A 14940-nucleotide genomic window follows, 5' to 3' on the forward strand; every position below is an offset into this window, starting at 1 on the left:
TTACACATCTCTGGAATAATTCCACTTTCCTTCCCATTCTTGATCATCTTCATTGTCCTCAAGGGGAGATGTTTCAATAGGGTGATGAGATGTACCTTCTAAGTCACTCTGGAGAGAAAATGTGCGGAAAAGATCAGATATGGGCTCTTCAATGTACGTTTCACTTGGAACAGTTTTGGGTGTGGGGGCATCTCTGATCCCATTGGACTGCAGACTCCTCCTCTCTGATTGCTTACTTCTCCCAGAGTAGTAACTTCGTATATCCTGAAATGTCCACAAATATATAATGCCTACATATAAAGAAATTCACAGAGATACACCGATACACACTCTCACATATCCATGTTTCTTATCCACTAAGCTGAATGTTACCAGGATCTATGTAGCTGCATTCATGTAGATGCTACAGAACAGCTGTTCTCCAACCTTTTTTGGCACCAGGAACCTGTTTCATGGAAGACAATTTGTCCATGGACTTGGGGGGCGGGAAATGGTTTCAATTTTGCTCATTCACCCACCACTCATCTCCAGCTACGTGGCCTGGTTTCTAAGAGTGGCCTGGTACTGATCCATGGCCTGAAGGTTAGGGACCTCTGCTTTACAAGTATTAAATAATCAGGGTTGTATACTGTATATGGGTATCCCTCTACTGTATAAGTGTTTCACTGAATGTGCAACCCTCAGAGTGAGGCTAGCAAAATCAGCAGATTGGCAAAATTAGCACAAGCAATCCCGTTCTGTACATTTAGCTTAAAAGGGACCATCTCAGCTGTGTCAAAGTCCATGGAAGATTCTGGTTGGAGAATTTTTATTGGCTTTTCCTAGGTGCGTTGTGTTTTTTCTAGAAACACGAGTGTCATACTGGACTGGCAATAGGAGGATAAGAACTGTAATCATCATCACTGACATATTTAATCTAGGGATAGAGGGAACCTTGAAAAAGATTATGTAAATGACAGGAAGAAATCTGAATCATGAATCACGTAGCAGAAGTTGCAGAACAATTTAAGTGCTCAGCAGAATCCTAGGGATGAACTAAAAATAACTGCAAATCATCTGTGCTGTGACTACTCCTTGTAAGTATAATACAGCAATAACTCATAAACGAAGGCTTTCCAGTATTAATTATATGGTACATTTATCATGAACCTTCATTATACCTTTTCATCATCTAAATGTACTCCTGCCATCATGTCCTCAGGAGCTGCATTTTGGGTTTCTACTGGAACAATATCTTCCAACAGATTGGGCTCAATAGCAAAGAGTATGGCATCATGAAGAGTAGGAAAGAACCGGGCTTTAGTAACACATTGGTCAAAGAAATCATTATTTTCAAAAGTTTTTATTACAGAGGCTGTGAGATAAAAAGACAGAAATATTACATGCAGTTGTATGATCTATCTATCTATCTATCTATCTATCTATCTATCTATCTATCTATCTATCTATCTATCTATCTATCTATCTATCTATTTATTTTAGAGTTCATGCTATAGCCACAATTGCTGCATATAGGTAATTACTATGTGTATACTCACAATGGCAGGCAGCTATCAGGATTGAGATTCCAATGTTCTGAAAGATATGACAGAGCTATAAAAAGAAGCCATTATTTGGTAATTATTAATCATTTCATTTTCAGATTGAGACAGTTTGATAACAGAGCCTTTCCAAGCTGATACATAGGGATCATGTCTGTTACAGTTCCCAACCAGCATAGCCCTATGGCTGGGATTTTTCTTTTGCAGATTATCAGCCCAAAAATCTGGTGGCGTTTAAGTTATGCCCTTTATACTTGTGGGGAGTTATATAAATTCTTATACCTCTTTGGTAAACAATGTCATGTATGGGATGTCCAGAAATAATGCATCTATCTTACATTTCTAAGGCAAATATGTTTTTGCTATAACTTAGTTCACTTGGCAAATATAACTCAGGACAGCTTGCCTCATAATAACAGCCCAACCCCTCATATTAAATCATTAACATTTATTGATAGTAAAATACGGCAGTTGATTACTAAATATCCATGTAAATCTACTGACAGTTCAAATAGAAGTAGTGTGGGTAATGTGGTGAAAATCTTAGTTTAACAGTATGTCTTTAAAAAGCAAATATATTTTTCATGAAAACTTGAGGCAGATCTATGTGGTGTGTAGGTGACTGGCTTCATAACCAGTATAGATAGAAGGAATTGGATGTTCCTGTAATTGATTTCCTGTGGTGTATTGGGTTATTGATGAGGTAAATAAGACTCAGTCAAGGTCATATATTTTTCTAATCAAAAAGGAATTGGTGTAGATCCATCCTGGACTAGCTACTCAAATTATGCATTAGGTACATATTTGGATAAACTGTGCTTCCTGCATGAAATGTATCACAAATTTGCTTTATGCTGACATGGGTATTATGGCAGAATTTTATACTCTGTGATATCCAAACATGAAACTTCATTCCACTGTGAGGCTTCTATTTTGTAGAGAAAATAAACCAATTGAAATTCATGTCAGAAGGTTGGCTAACGTTGAAAACCAGGTTTACAAAAATAACCACAACAAAAAGAAAACACTCTTATTTATGTTTTCCTGTTATATATATATATATATATATATATATATATATATATATATATATATATATATATATATATATATATACATATACAGTATATATGTTTCCTTTTTCTTTTAATCTCAGATTTTGCTTAAGCTATAATAGTTTTTTACCTTTATAATAGTAGTAAGCAATTAATGAAAATCAAAGTTTTAGATTAATGAAATTATAAAACAATACAACAGACTTACCTCCCGTAATAAACAAGAAGCTTGTAAATCAACAAAGTGCACCATGCTAAAGTCTAAAACAATAGTGTGAATCCTATGCATTGCATACTCTGAGTCCAGTGTATACAACTGAGTTGTAGACCTTGTTAAACGAGGATCTGATGTAAACCACATTTTATTCAGATCTTGCTTCCTCTGTGCAAAGCTATATGCTCTTTCTCTTGCTGGAGATTGTAAGTATTCTACATCAGAAGGATTTCTTGTCCAACGCACCAAGGCCAAAGAAGAAGCAGAGAATGATACATTAGCAGTATGAACTCGCTTTTGAAGTTTCTCTCTATAGGGTACCTAGAATTCAAAAGAGATAGAAATTCTAGAAGCGAATAGGATGACACTGAAAACTATTTTATATTTCCTATTGCTCTTTACAGTCTCATCATTTTCATATGCTTAAACTTTGGGCCACTCTCAATTTAATGTCATATTTATCATTTCACTTACAAGAGTTCTCAGAGTTCTCCCTTAGATATTGGAGAAAGGGTCTTAATTTTGGGGAGGCAGTCTAACATCAAAATGCCCTCCTGCTTCCTTATCACCAAGAAGAATACTGGTAACAGAAAGGTTAAGAAAAAAAGTGAAATAGTAAGGGGTAAGATGGGAAGGATTATTTGAAGTCTTTCCAGTCCTCTGCCATGTTCCTGATTGGAGAAAGAATTTACAGGCACCATTGAGTGATCCATACTAATTCCATTCTACTGAGAAATAATTTTTAGAAGTGGCAGGGAATGGTCTTTTGCCTGCTGGTCCATCCCTGCCAGATGACTAAAGTTATGATCTTCCTTTCACATTCTACACACCATGGAAAAGTGGGTAGGTTTGCTTTGGAAATCATTAGCAAAATCACACTTTAGGCAATGTATGAGTTATTCTATGGAGGAAAAGGTAGGCTAAATTCAGTTTTCATATTCCCTACATGGAGGGAGGGAAGGAAGGAGGGAAGGAGGAAGGAAGGGTCAGAATTAGTTGGGGGTTTGAATGTGCTCTGTTTGAATTGTTTTAACATGTATAGGGGGAGAGGGGAAGGTAAGGGTTGGGTGCCCTGTTGGTGCTTAGAGCTAAAATGCTACAGAGTGCCCAACTTCTCTTTCCAGGGATTTGTGGTGAGGATACTGGGGGTTCCCAGTCCCAGGTCTTCAGGGCCTTGTTTTAGAGGATGGGGCTATTATTGTGGATGGGGGGGGTGTTTACGCCATAACATTATGGTGGTATTGGTCAGGAGGAGATATGATGGAGCTGCCTTCAGGAACAGCTGCCCTCTGCAACTCAGGTCTTTGATCTCAATCCTAATGCCCTATCAGTGGACTGTCAGCGGTCCTGGCCTCTGGCTATTGGTATTGAATACCAAGTTAGTCTGTATTAAGGCCTCCCTCATCCATGATTTGATTGTTGATAAAAGAGCCAACCTGGCATATATTACATCATCTTGTGCACCAGTTGTCCCTGTTCCTGGATTGGCAGGCCCTGCTTACAGACTTCAGACTTCTCCAGCTCATTCTACTACTTAGTTATTCATGACCTAGTCACCTCCAGATTGGGCTACTGCAGTGTACTCTATATGGGGCTGCCTTTGAAGAGTATTCAAAAGCTTTAGCTGGTATAGAATGTAGTGCCAGGGACAATTATTGCACTCCTAGAATAGCACATCTTACACCTCTGTCTCATGAGCTGCATTGGTTGCCTGTTTGCTTCCAGATCCAAATCACAGGGCTGGTTTTAAATTTTAAAGACCTTCATGGCATGGGACTGGGCTATCTGAGGAACCACATCTCCCCAGTTACATCAACCTACCCCATTAGATCTGGCAGAGAAGAACTGCTGCAGGTATCATCAGCTAAGAACCTACCTTTAGTGGATCCCAGAAGATGTACTTCCCTACTGTTGCACTCGACTTATGGTTGTTCTCCCCAAGATTATATTATATTAGCTCCATCCCTTTTGACATTCTATAAATCCCTAAAGACCTGGACATGTTATCAGGCCTGGGGTTCCTAGGGAACTGGAGATATGGTTAGATGGCTCCATCATTGGGGTGACCATTTTATTCTCTCTCCTTTTTAAAAGTTTGTATATTTGTTTTATAATATTTATCTTTTTAACGTGGATTGTTAGAATTGTATACCTGTTGTTTTTATATTTGCTGTTTTATTTGACAGTTGTACACCACCCACGGTCACTTTTTGTGACTTGGGCAGCTATACAAATTTGATAAGTAAATAAATTTAAAAAAACTATTTTACAGCCTATGGCTGAAGGGTGTATGTGTAACAAAATGTAAGAAAGTTGAAAGCATTTTCCTCAGTGCTGTTGGTCTAAGAATCAATAAAGGGTTTGAGTAAACATGTGCATGCACACAAAGAAATGCCTCTGACCCTGGGTATCGGTTCAGGTGGTTCACAAATACAGGCGCAGTTTAGGTCTTTGCTCTGTCCTTTCACATTGGACATACTGATTGAGGTCAAGGCTCGCATCTCATTTTCATCCAGAGGCACTGCCTTCATATCCATCTGAAACAGAGAGAGGGTTAGGCTGCTATTTTTGGGTGCACAGAGCTTCTGAGCTACTTCATTGGGAGTGGATAATTTACCTTTTTCAAAATGTACTTTTTGAAATGTTTCATGTTTGCAAATGAGATAGAAGCACAGCACTGGAATATTTTCACACCCTGAATCTCTATGGCCTAAAAAGCAAACAAAATAAACCTCTTTAGATGCAGAGCCTTTTCAAAATATTACATGGCGTGAATGCTTTATGGAATTCCAACCAATAGTGTGTATTCTCAAGCTTTTTTATTTGATTATTGAACATAATGGATATCCTCCAAATATCATCTTATTATCTCTTCTTGAAGGCACAAGAGGGCATTTTGACTAAGGATATGTGCTTAGAAACACACACACACACACACAGAGACCCATACACAAACACACAGACACACAAACACTCTTGTCCCTGCTAGGGGGAAAAAAACAACAATGAAATTATGAACTGCTAACTCCAGAAATAAGGGACGCGGTGGCTCAGTGGGTTAGGATGCTGAGCTTGTCGATCAGATGGTCGGCAGTTTGGCGGGTCGAATCCCAAGTGCCGCGTATCAGAGTGAGCACATGTTACTCATCCCAGCTTCTGCCAACCTAGCAGTTCGAAAGCACATAAAAATGCAAGTAGAAAAATAGGGACCACTATGGTGGGAAGGTAACAGCGTTCCGTGTGCCTTTGGTGTCTAGTCATGCCGGCCACATGACCACGGAGTCGTCCTTGGACAAGCGCTGGCTCTTCAGCTTTGAAACGGAGATGAGCACCGGCCCCTAGAGTTGGAAACAACTAGCACGCATGTGCGGGGGAACCTTTACCTTTAACCTTAACTCCAGAAATACTCTAATAGAATTTTATTACAGAAAGAGAAAGATAATGTTTTAACAAGTATCTTAACGGGTATTATAAGATTTAAGTACGTAACTATTTTAACAGTTTTCTTGAAATTATTTGCTAATGAAATAGCAAAAGCACTAGCACTTTCACAGTACTTTACAACCCTCTCTAAGTGGTTTACAGAATCAGCATATTGCTCCCAACAATCTGGGTCCTCATTATACCGATCTCGGAAGAGTGGAAGGCTAAATCAACCTTGAGCCTTGAAATGAAAGTTTGTATAGAAAATCAGTTTGCACTTTTAACATAATCTAATACCAGGTACATTTAGGCACATAAAACAGCACTTAGATAATGCATAAATCAAATACAATTAATACAATTTGCATTAATAAAATATATTTTCATGGCTGATATTAAGTTAAGAAGCTGATGGGAAATTGCACACATTACAACCATTAATTATAGTCTGTTAGAACTATGTTTTTTCAGTATGGTTGCCAGAATGCCAATGATTTTGCTTTATGAAAGCTGTCATTTCTTTACCATTCATAATCCTGATAATTATATATAATGCCCTAACACAGGGGTGTCAAACTCAATTTCACTGAGGGCCGCATCAGCATTGCGGTTGCCCTCAGGGGGCCGGGTGGGTATGGCCTGGGTGGGCGTGGCCTACTGGGTGGGCGTGCCTAGAGTGCGTATGGCCTACTGGGTGGGCGTGGCCAGCTGTACATCATTCGCATCAAGGGTGCCTATGGAGGCCTGGGCAGGAGTGGGACAGATCTGAGGGTCTCTGGCAGAAGGAGGGTCTCTGGGCCAGGGCCAAGGCAGAGGGGGCCATTCCCTCACTGTTTCCAGGATGGCTTCGCGGGCCGCATGAAACCACTTCGCGGGCCGGATCTGGCCCCCGGGCCTTGTGTTTGACATGTCTGCCCTAACAAAATAGGAGTCAGGGCTCAGTTAGTGGCTAAAAAATTCCAACTTAGCTTGATGGCAGACCTGAAATGCAGAGAATATACACAAACATCTGTCATAAGTGAACATTGTGAACTATGGAGATAAGAGGAAATCCATGTCTTCACTTCAAATCATGCAAAAGGTTTACAATGCACCTGGGTATACAGTAAATTCTAAGCTACTTTTCCTGCTCACTCAGAGGCTGTCAAGTATTATGGGTATCATTTCATGAAATGCAGTTAAAATAGTTTCTAATCATGTTCATCACTGTCTCAGGGTGAGGCTGACACAATCATTTCTGAAATTAATTTATCTGGACCTGTCAGGTGTTGCTATGCTGGCAAAGGAAAATGATTATAGCAACAAAAAAAGCACATATTTTATCTCCCTCTTACCTCACTGTAGTCAGAGAAACTGCGATAAATATTGGTGTTTGGAATCTGACCCAATGTCATCATCTTCATTCTGAAACAAGGTATAAATTGGATCTGCTTTCTCTTTAGAAATATAATAAAACCAATGGATCAAAGTTTCTCAACCTATTTTGCCCTGGAAATATGTCTGAAATATTTTTCTTACAGAAAAAGGAGAAATAATGATGAACACAAATTGTGTGTATATATATATAATGTTATATTCATCTAGATGAAGTGCAGACTCCTTTGTATTATATCTCCCACTTTTATATCTATATTAATGAAAAAAGCTCATTTTATTAAATATAAAGAAGCCTTGCTACTGCGGAAAAGAAATGTATATTGTTGTTGGTTTGACACTGAAAGCTTCTGCATTAGGTTACTAACATTCGCTGGTGTTGATTATTTCTTTTAAAGATCTGCATATCATACAAGAGAACTTGACAAACAATGATGTATGGGACTGCTTAGTACCCCTGTTGCTACATGCTGTTTTGATACTTGTTCCAAATACAGTAGTTTGCCACAAAGTATAATAATCCTGCAGCTAATTATTCTAACAAATGAGAATGGAGTATGTAATGTATTGGGCTTAATTGTAACACCACTTTGTAGCTGGAGCTAGCTAACAGCTCCCAGCATCTCAGACACCCCGTCTCCAGTGCTGCTATTGGTTGTCCCTAGGCGGCAATAGGCTGTTTTAAACCTATTGGCTGCCGCCTAGGGGCCAGGCTATAAATTACTGCAAGCTGCAGCCCAGTTCTCTAGTTCAGATCCTGCAAGCAAATCAATATGATCATTGCTGAACTCACTCGCCTCGTCTTCAATCCTGCGCAACAAACTCACTACACAACAGAGTAGAAATTTGGAACTGGGTTAGATACATGTAGGACTGCCCTGGCAAGTTCTGTGGACTCACCAGTGCAATATCATTTCACTTGATCTTGAAACTATCCCTCTGTTGATGTAAGCTAAGATTGCATTAGCTTTTTTTGGCAGCTGCAGGATACCGCTGGCTCATATTTAAATGGTGGACTACTAGAACACCTAGATTACAGTTGCTACTGTTAAGCCAGATACTGCCTATTCTTATATCTGTGCATTTGGTTTTTCTCACCTATGTGTAGATCCTTATTTTTCTCACCATTCTATTGCATGTTGTTGGCTAGGGCCCAGTGTTCAAGTCTGTCAAGTGATGCATAGATAATAAAAATGCAGCATATGTTTTTAATACAATATAGCATTCTGGTAATGGGAGGAATTAACAGACTTTGTTCCATAGTTCCCCCAGTAAATGGTTCTTGTTATAGGCTTCCATCAATCAGCCCCAACACCATCTAGCTTTCCAAACAGGAACTTTTTGTTCTTTCAATCGAGAGTTTCTTCCAGAAAAACAGGATTAAAAGTACACTGGAACTTCCTACCCAAACACCAGAAAAACAAAACATAACAAAACTTGTGTAAGTAGTCCTTGATTTACAACTGGTCGTTTATCACTGTTTGAAGTTCTGACAGCCATGGAATGGGTGCATTATAGCTGGTAAACAATCTCCAGCTCTCATAAATGTTTCTGCTGCCCCCCCCCCCCCCATTATGTGATTTCATGTCAGGAGGGTCAACATTACAACCCTCTGGGACATGCAGTGTTCTGCAGTGATGAGATGCTATTCACAATGCTTTCTGCAATGTTTCCAGCAAAAAAAAAGCCCATTCATATAAATGGGTTAGCTTAACAACCACTATGTTTGCTTAACAGTCACCACACAAAAAAACCTGGAAAATTACTTTTGGTTATGTGGGTGCCTCAGTTTATGACTCTAACAACTTACGACCAGCTTTCTGGATATGATTGTAAGTCAAGAACTACCTGTATCTGTTCTGAAACACGCAGACTTCCATATGGGTTATGTTTTAATGAGAAATGTACTTATTTACCCAACAGACCCAGAATTCTAGGTATAAAAAAGGAACATACTGGAAACAGAAAATATAGGGAAAGAACTGGAAGGCAGCAATCATCAGTTAAAGGAGTCACTTATTACCACCTGCGATCAGGTTTTAGGTTTTATTATATCTTCAGAGTTCATTATAGAGAGAGGAAAGCTGAAGAAAGAGAGTCTGAGCATCCTACTTAGATGCTGTTTTCTTTTTATTTGTTCTCTGATTTCTCAATTTCATAGAATGCAAAGGATAAGGGAAAGCCAGCATTCTGGGCCAGATGTCTCTTGCAATATCTAATCAAGCAAAATGCTCCATCTGAAATGTCCTGACGATAGTGAGCAAATCAGAAAGGATCGAGCAGTTGAAGCAACCCACCTAACAACTTTGGTGGAAAGTTACAACCCTCGTCCCAGCTTCTGCCAACCTAGCAGTTTGAAAGCACGTAAAAATGCAAGTAGAAAAATAGGGACCACTACGGTGGGAAGGTAACAGCATTCCGTGCGCCTTTGGCGTCTAGTCATGCTGGCCACATGACCATGGAGACTTCCTCGGACAAGCGCTGGCTCTTCAGCTTTGAAATGGAGATGAGCACTGCCCCCTAGAGTTGGAAACGACTAGCACGCATGTGCGGGGGAACCTTTACCTTTACCTTTAACATGTTAATTATTTCTGGGATAATGTTTGGTGTAAATTCCATCTATTTTTCATATAGCCACATAGCATTGAGAGAGGAAGAACAGGGTGTTAGAAGAAGGGCATGAAATGTAAAAAAGGATTCAGGGGGGAAAAACCAAGGATACTATCTTCTCAACTTCCTAGTGTTATAGAGCTAAATCAGATATTAACATAAGTTACTCTCAAGTCATAATATTGAGTTATTAATGTCAGTTTTTCAAATATGTTTTCAAACATGCAAGTTTTTCAAGGAAGTGTGTTAGTATATAAACCAATATAAGAGGTCTCTCTTAAAATCATTTGGATAAAAAATGGGACAGGAATGGCACTGGGCAACTAATATTACCCCATCTGATGAAAGAGATCCAGAATTAGAACATTTCCAACAGATGGCAGATTATTATTTGCTTGATTATGGAAGGGAAATTTCATTAAGCATTTGGTTTTATTACAAAGTTATTGTTATTGTCAAATATTTTTTCTTAAAGTTCAAGTCAGCTTACAGTAGAAGGATCAGAAAACATTAACATTAGAACTTGTCATGTGGTGTAGGACAACAATATGGTAGGAGAAATACCTGTGCGCTCTGACACTTATTATAAAAAAGGCAAATCCCAAAGAAATTCCTAAGCCAATATCGAGACCAAGGCAGAGGACAACTAGAAAGGTCACAATCCAGATTCCCTTTAAAAGATGAAAACAGGAACATTATTATTAATAATTTAGCAATTTAAATACCCATAACCCTAAAGCAAAATACTTTGTTGGTATGATAAAGACCTTGCAGTTTAACTGTAATGGTTGTTCTAAGAAGGATTTTAACTTCTACCACAATATACATAGACAGATCCAAACAAAATACAGTATGTATCACATTAAGAAAAGCCAAATTATATACATATTTTAAAAAGAGGCAAGGAAATCTACAAAACATAGCCCAAGGAAAATACTGTCTTTATTCACCCTGACCTCTCTAGCACCCCCAGGAAGCATCATAGCTTTGGAACTTAAATTTGTATCTTTTTTTTCTCAGAAGGCAAACATATTTCTAAACAGAACATTGTGCTACTATGACCAGATGTTTTATGGGCTCTATGTGAGATGTAGAGTTATTAATGAGAATATACCATGCTAAATGTCCATTAACTGATTTTTAAAAGTTAAAGCGATATCAAAAATTTAAGATAGGGCAGGGAGCCTTGTGACTCTCAAGAAAGATGTCTCATGGACACCATTGGGAACATATTCTTAAGGAGTACTTCCCACCGCAGTTCTGCTCCACTAAAGCATGCCTCAGACTAGACTCTAGAGCAGGGGTAGGCAACCTCGGCTCTTTTATGACTCATGGACTTCAACTCCCAGAATTCCTGAGTCAGCTGACTCAGGAATTCTGGGAGTTGAAGTCCATGAGTCATAAAAGAGCCGAGGTTGCCTACCCCTGCTCTAGAGCATTCACATGGAGGCACAGGGTCCTTCTGGTTAGCTAGAACTTGGTTTCTCCTGCTAGATGAATAGTGTTGTCTGTACAATAAATACTCTCACAATTTCTGTGTTGGGTATAAGAGGTTCTGAGATTTTATTTCCAGTGGCTTCAGTATAAGCAATGGTCACTTTTGAAGTTAAAGCTTAGTGGTAAAAAGCAAAAAGCATTTTGCTCACGGTTAATGTTCTAATTCATTTATTTGGAGGTATCACTTTCTAGGAGATCAGGAAGAACTGATACGGAGACAGTTTTTGCTAAGATAGCTCGTTGCTATCATTGGAGTATTTTGGTCAAGGCTATGATGAATAGAACTACTAGGAAGTAGATCTCATGAAGTTGTGAGATCCATCAACTTCCTCAATGGGGATGCTATCTTGTTAAGCAAGGCTAACAATTAAGGCTGGAGATTAAAAAAGTTGAAGAAATTCTGCTTAAATTAATGCTGCAATGATATTGCAGTGGTCTAAACTACTGTGTGTTGCAGTCGCAATATGCAATGGGTCTAACTGAAATACAAAAATGTCAACAACTAACCTAAAAATCAAAGATGTATCTTCCAATAGCTATTGAGCCTAGAGCTGTCTCAATAAGCTGGAATCTTCAGATAGATTTCAGACATATTTTTAACTATTAATACACATATTGTAATATCCTCTACAAACATACTTAAAATATTTATCATTGAAGAAAGTACACAATGAAAAACCAATTAACTTGCTCTCCTTTGGTGCCACAATTTTGATCTAATCTGGGGGCACCTAAAAGGTTTTTCTTTTCTTTTCTTCTTCCTACTTCTCTCTTTATAAAGCTGTACATTTAACCTCTCTATCATCTTACCTAATTTTGCCACAATTTCATTCTCTTGACTCCAAGTTACAGAGTATTTGGCATACTGGCTTGACCAATGGTATGCTAATTAATCTGCTATTTGGTTTAATCTGACTCTCTAGCATTGTTGCATAGATCATGCAAAACTTACAAAGTCATATTTATCTTGTTTCCACAGGTAAGGGACATCCATAAATTTTTCAAGAAATGGGAACATGTTGACGAGTACAATGGCAGCCAGAACAGCCTAGGTAAATTTAAAAAAATGATACTGTTGCTAATTCTAGATATTATACTAATATATACAAAATTCTAAATGGTGTAGTAGCAATTAAAAATATTTCCATAGAAGTTAACAGTTTGATTAGCTAGCAAAATCATGGTGTTATATACGTTTGCAAAGATTTAGATCTTATCATTATATTTAAATATTCTAATTTTCCAGAATTAGGTGACCTCCAAGTGCTAAGTTCTTGAAGAAGTCCTTCATCTATGATGATGATGATGATGATGATGATGATGATGATGAATGAGCAATTTACAGTTAGATTCACAGTTAAGACATGTGGAAACTTAATCATTCAAGCCTTAACCAAGAACCCAAGACTTATTCAGGTAGCATCTAAGAATATAAACAGTTCTAAGCAGGACTTTTTTTAAAAAAAAAAATAGGATGTTCAGGTTTGATACATTCAATATTTTCAGATATTGAGGAAGTGCTTTAGGTATCATACCAAGGATTCCAGTCATCATTGGTAATAATTGCAAAGAGCAGTTTTACTTGGAACAACTTACATCCCATGATGATACATCAGACATCAACATTTGCCTATCCCACCTCCTTGGGGAGGACTTGCTAGGAGGATAAAAATGCTAAATCCAATCTAAACATCTGGCTGAGTATGATAAACCATAATCATATATTATTATTATAGTTCATTGCATAGTCAGTCAGATTTTTAGACTGGATTTTATCTTTTATCCACTTACTGAGTCCTTCTCAAGAATCAGGGAGAGGCAGATACTGTTATTTAATAATATTAAAGGTATCGTGGTAGGATGTAAGCTGGTCCATTGCTTTTTGCAATTGATCGCACCAGAAGGCAAGACAAGAACCAAAGGATGGAAACTAATGAAGGAGAGGAGCAACCTGGAATTAAGGAGAAACTTCCTAACAGTGAGAAAAATTAACCAGTGGAACAAATAAATGATCTTTTCTGTAATAAAAAGGAAGTTCTTTGGATAAAAATAAAAATGCACAACAAATTTATGTAATTAAACAACTATTAAATCTTACTTTAAAATTTAGTAAATAGGCATAGGCATTTCCACCACATAAAAAAAACTTTATAAAGGTCATAGACCAAACTCAGTGAAAGTTTCAGACAGATAAACATTTATACTCTTAGTATACTCCCAAATAACTATCAGTATCTAAAAAACTTAGAGACAATTCTGTCCATAATAGTGACCTTCTGATAGGGTATACTTGTCTTTAGATAGCAACTATGTAGGCAACATGGAAATCTCAGATTGCTGTAAAGTAATTATTATAAATTGTATTTATTTGACTAGGTATATTTTTTAGCATCAGCCAAAGTAACCTTTCTCTCACCTTGAATAAAAAACATAGAAAATCAAGTTCCCTAGATTCAGTGTGAACTGAGCCACACAGGCATAATTTTTACAGATAATGGGATTTTTACCGAATCTGTTCTCCAAGACTGCCAAGGGGAGAGAAGCAAGAAGGACCATTGATAGTTATAGCAGATTTAAAAGGGATGGATCATTTTTTAAATCCAAAACAATCAGCTGTTTGGAAATAGCTCAGACATATGTCTCCTTAATTCACTGAACAATAAGAAAGAGGAGGAAATACAGTACAATCATACAAACAAGATTTTGTTATTATAGCTAAATTCAATAAAAGTCATTTTAATTTTCCTATGGAGTTAGGAAAGTTAAAAGTTAGGACATTTCCTGTTCTGATCCACCTGATGGATCTGACATCTTGATAATTTTGCAGCTCATTAAAAAAATCCCCCAGTGATATAGAATGAATCTTTATTCTGATGACATAGGTTTCCAAAGAGAACAATATTCCATTCCAGCACAACATTTATATATCCACGTTATTCAGATTTTCACTTTAACTTACATTTGGAAGGGACTGGAAGTAATACCCCAATTTTAATCCTGTCACCAGCATTAAGGAAATTCCAGTCAGAGCTGCAAGCTAAAAAAGTTTTTTTAAAAAATGGCATTAGAATATTAATCTGATGATAATAATTCTTTCCCATATTTTGTAAGTTGAAACAGTCCACCCAACTCAGTCTATTATCCTCAGAACATATACAGAATGATACTGTATGTACAATGTTGAGTAATATGATGACATTTCAACTAGCATCACATCAAAAAAGAT

General features: G+C 37.7%; 1 protein-coding gene across 1 annotated transcript in view; it reads right to left on the minus strand.

Moving 5' to 3' along the window:
- Positions 1-14940, minus strand: part of SLC26A8 (solute carrier family 26 member 8) — a gene marked incomplete at both ends in the record, with an annotated part of 31187 nt that continues 16247 nt past the window's right edge. The window contains 11 exons of the mRNA XM_081325481.1: positions 1-264; positions 863-916; positions 1161-1354; positions 1539-1593; positions 2805-3131; positions 5213-5347; positions 5428-5520; positions 7568-7637; positions 10782-10888; positions 12667-12762; positions 14674-14751. Of these exons, the coding sequence (XP_081181607.1) occupies positions 1-264; positions 863-916; positions 1161-1354; positions 1539-1593; positions 2805-3131; positions 5213-5347; positions 5428-5520; positions 7568-7637; positions 10782-10888; positions 12667-12762; positions 14674-14751 (1473 nt within the window). The remainder of the gene's footprint in view (positions 265-862; positions 917-1160; positions 1355-1538; positions 1594-2804; positions 3132-5212; positions 5348-5427; positions 5521-7567; positions 7638-10781; positions 10889-12666; positions 12763-14673; positions 14752-14940) is intronic.

The sequence above is a fragment of the Vipera berus genome (assembly GCF_964194415.1).
Source record: "Vipera berus genome assembly, chromosome: 3".
Lineage (NCBI taxonomy): Eukaryota > Metazoa > Chordata > Lepidosauria > Squamata > Viperidae > Vipera > Vipera berus.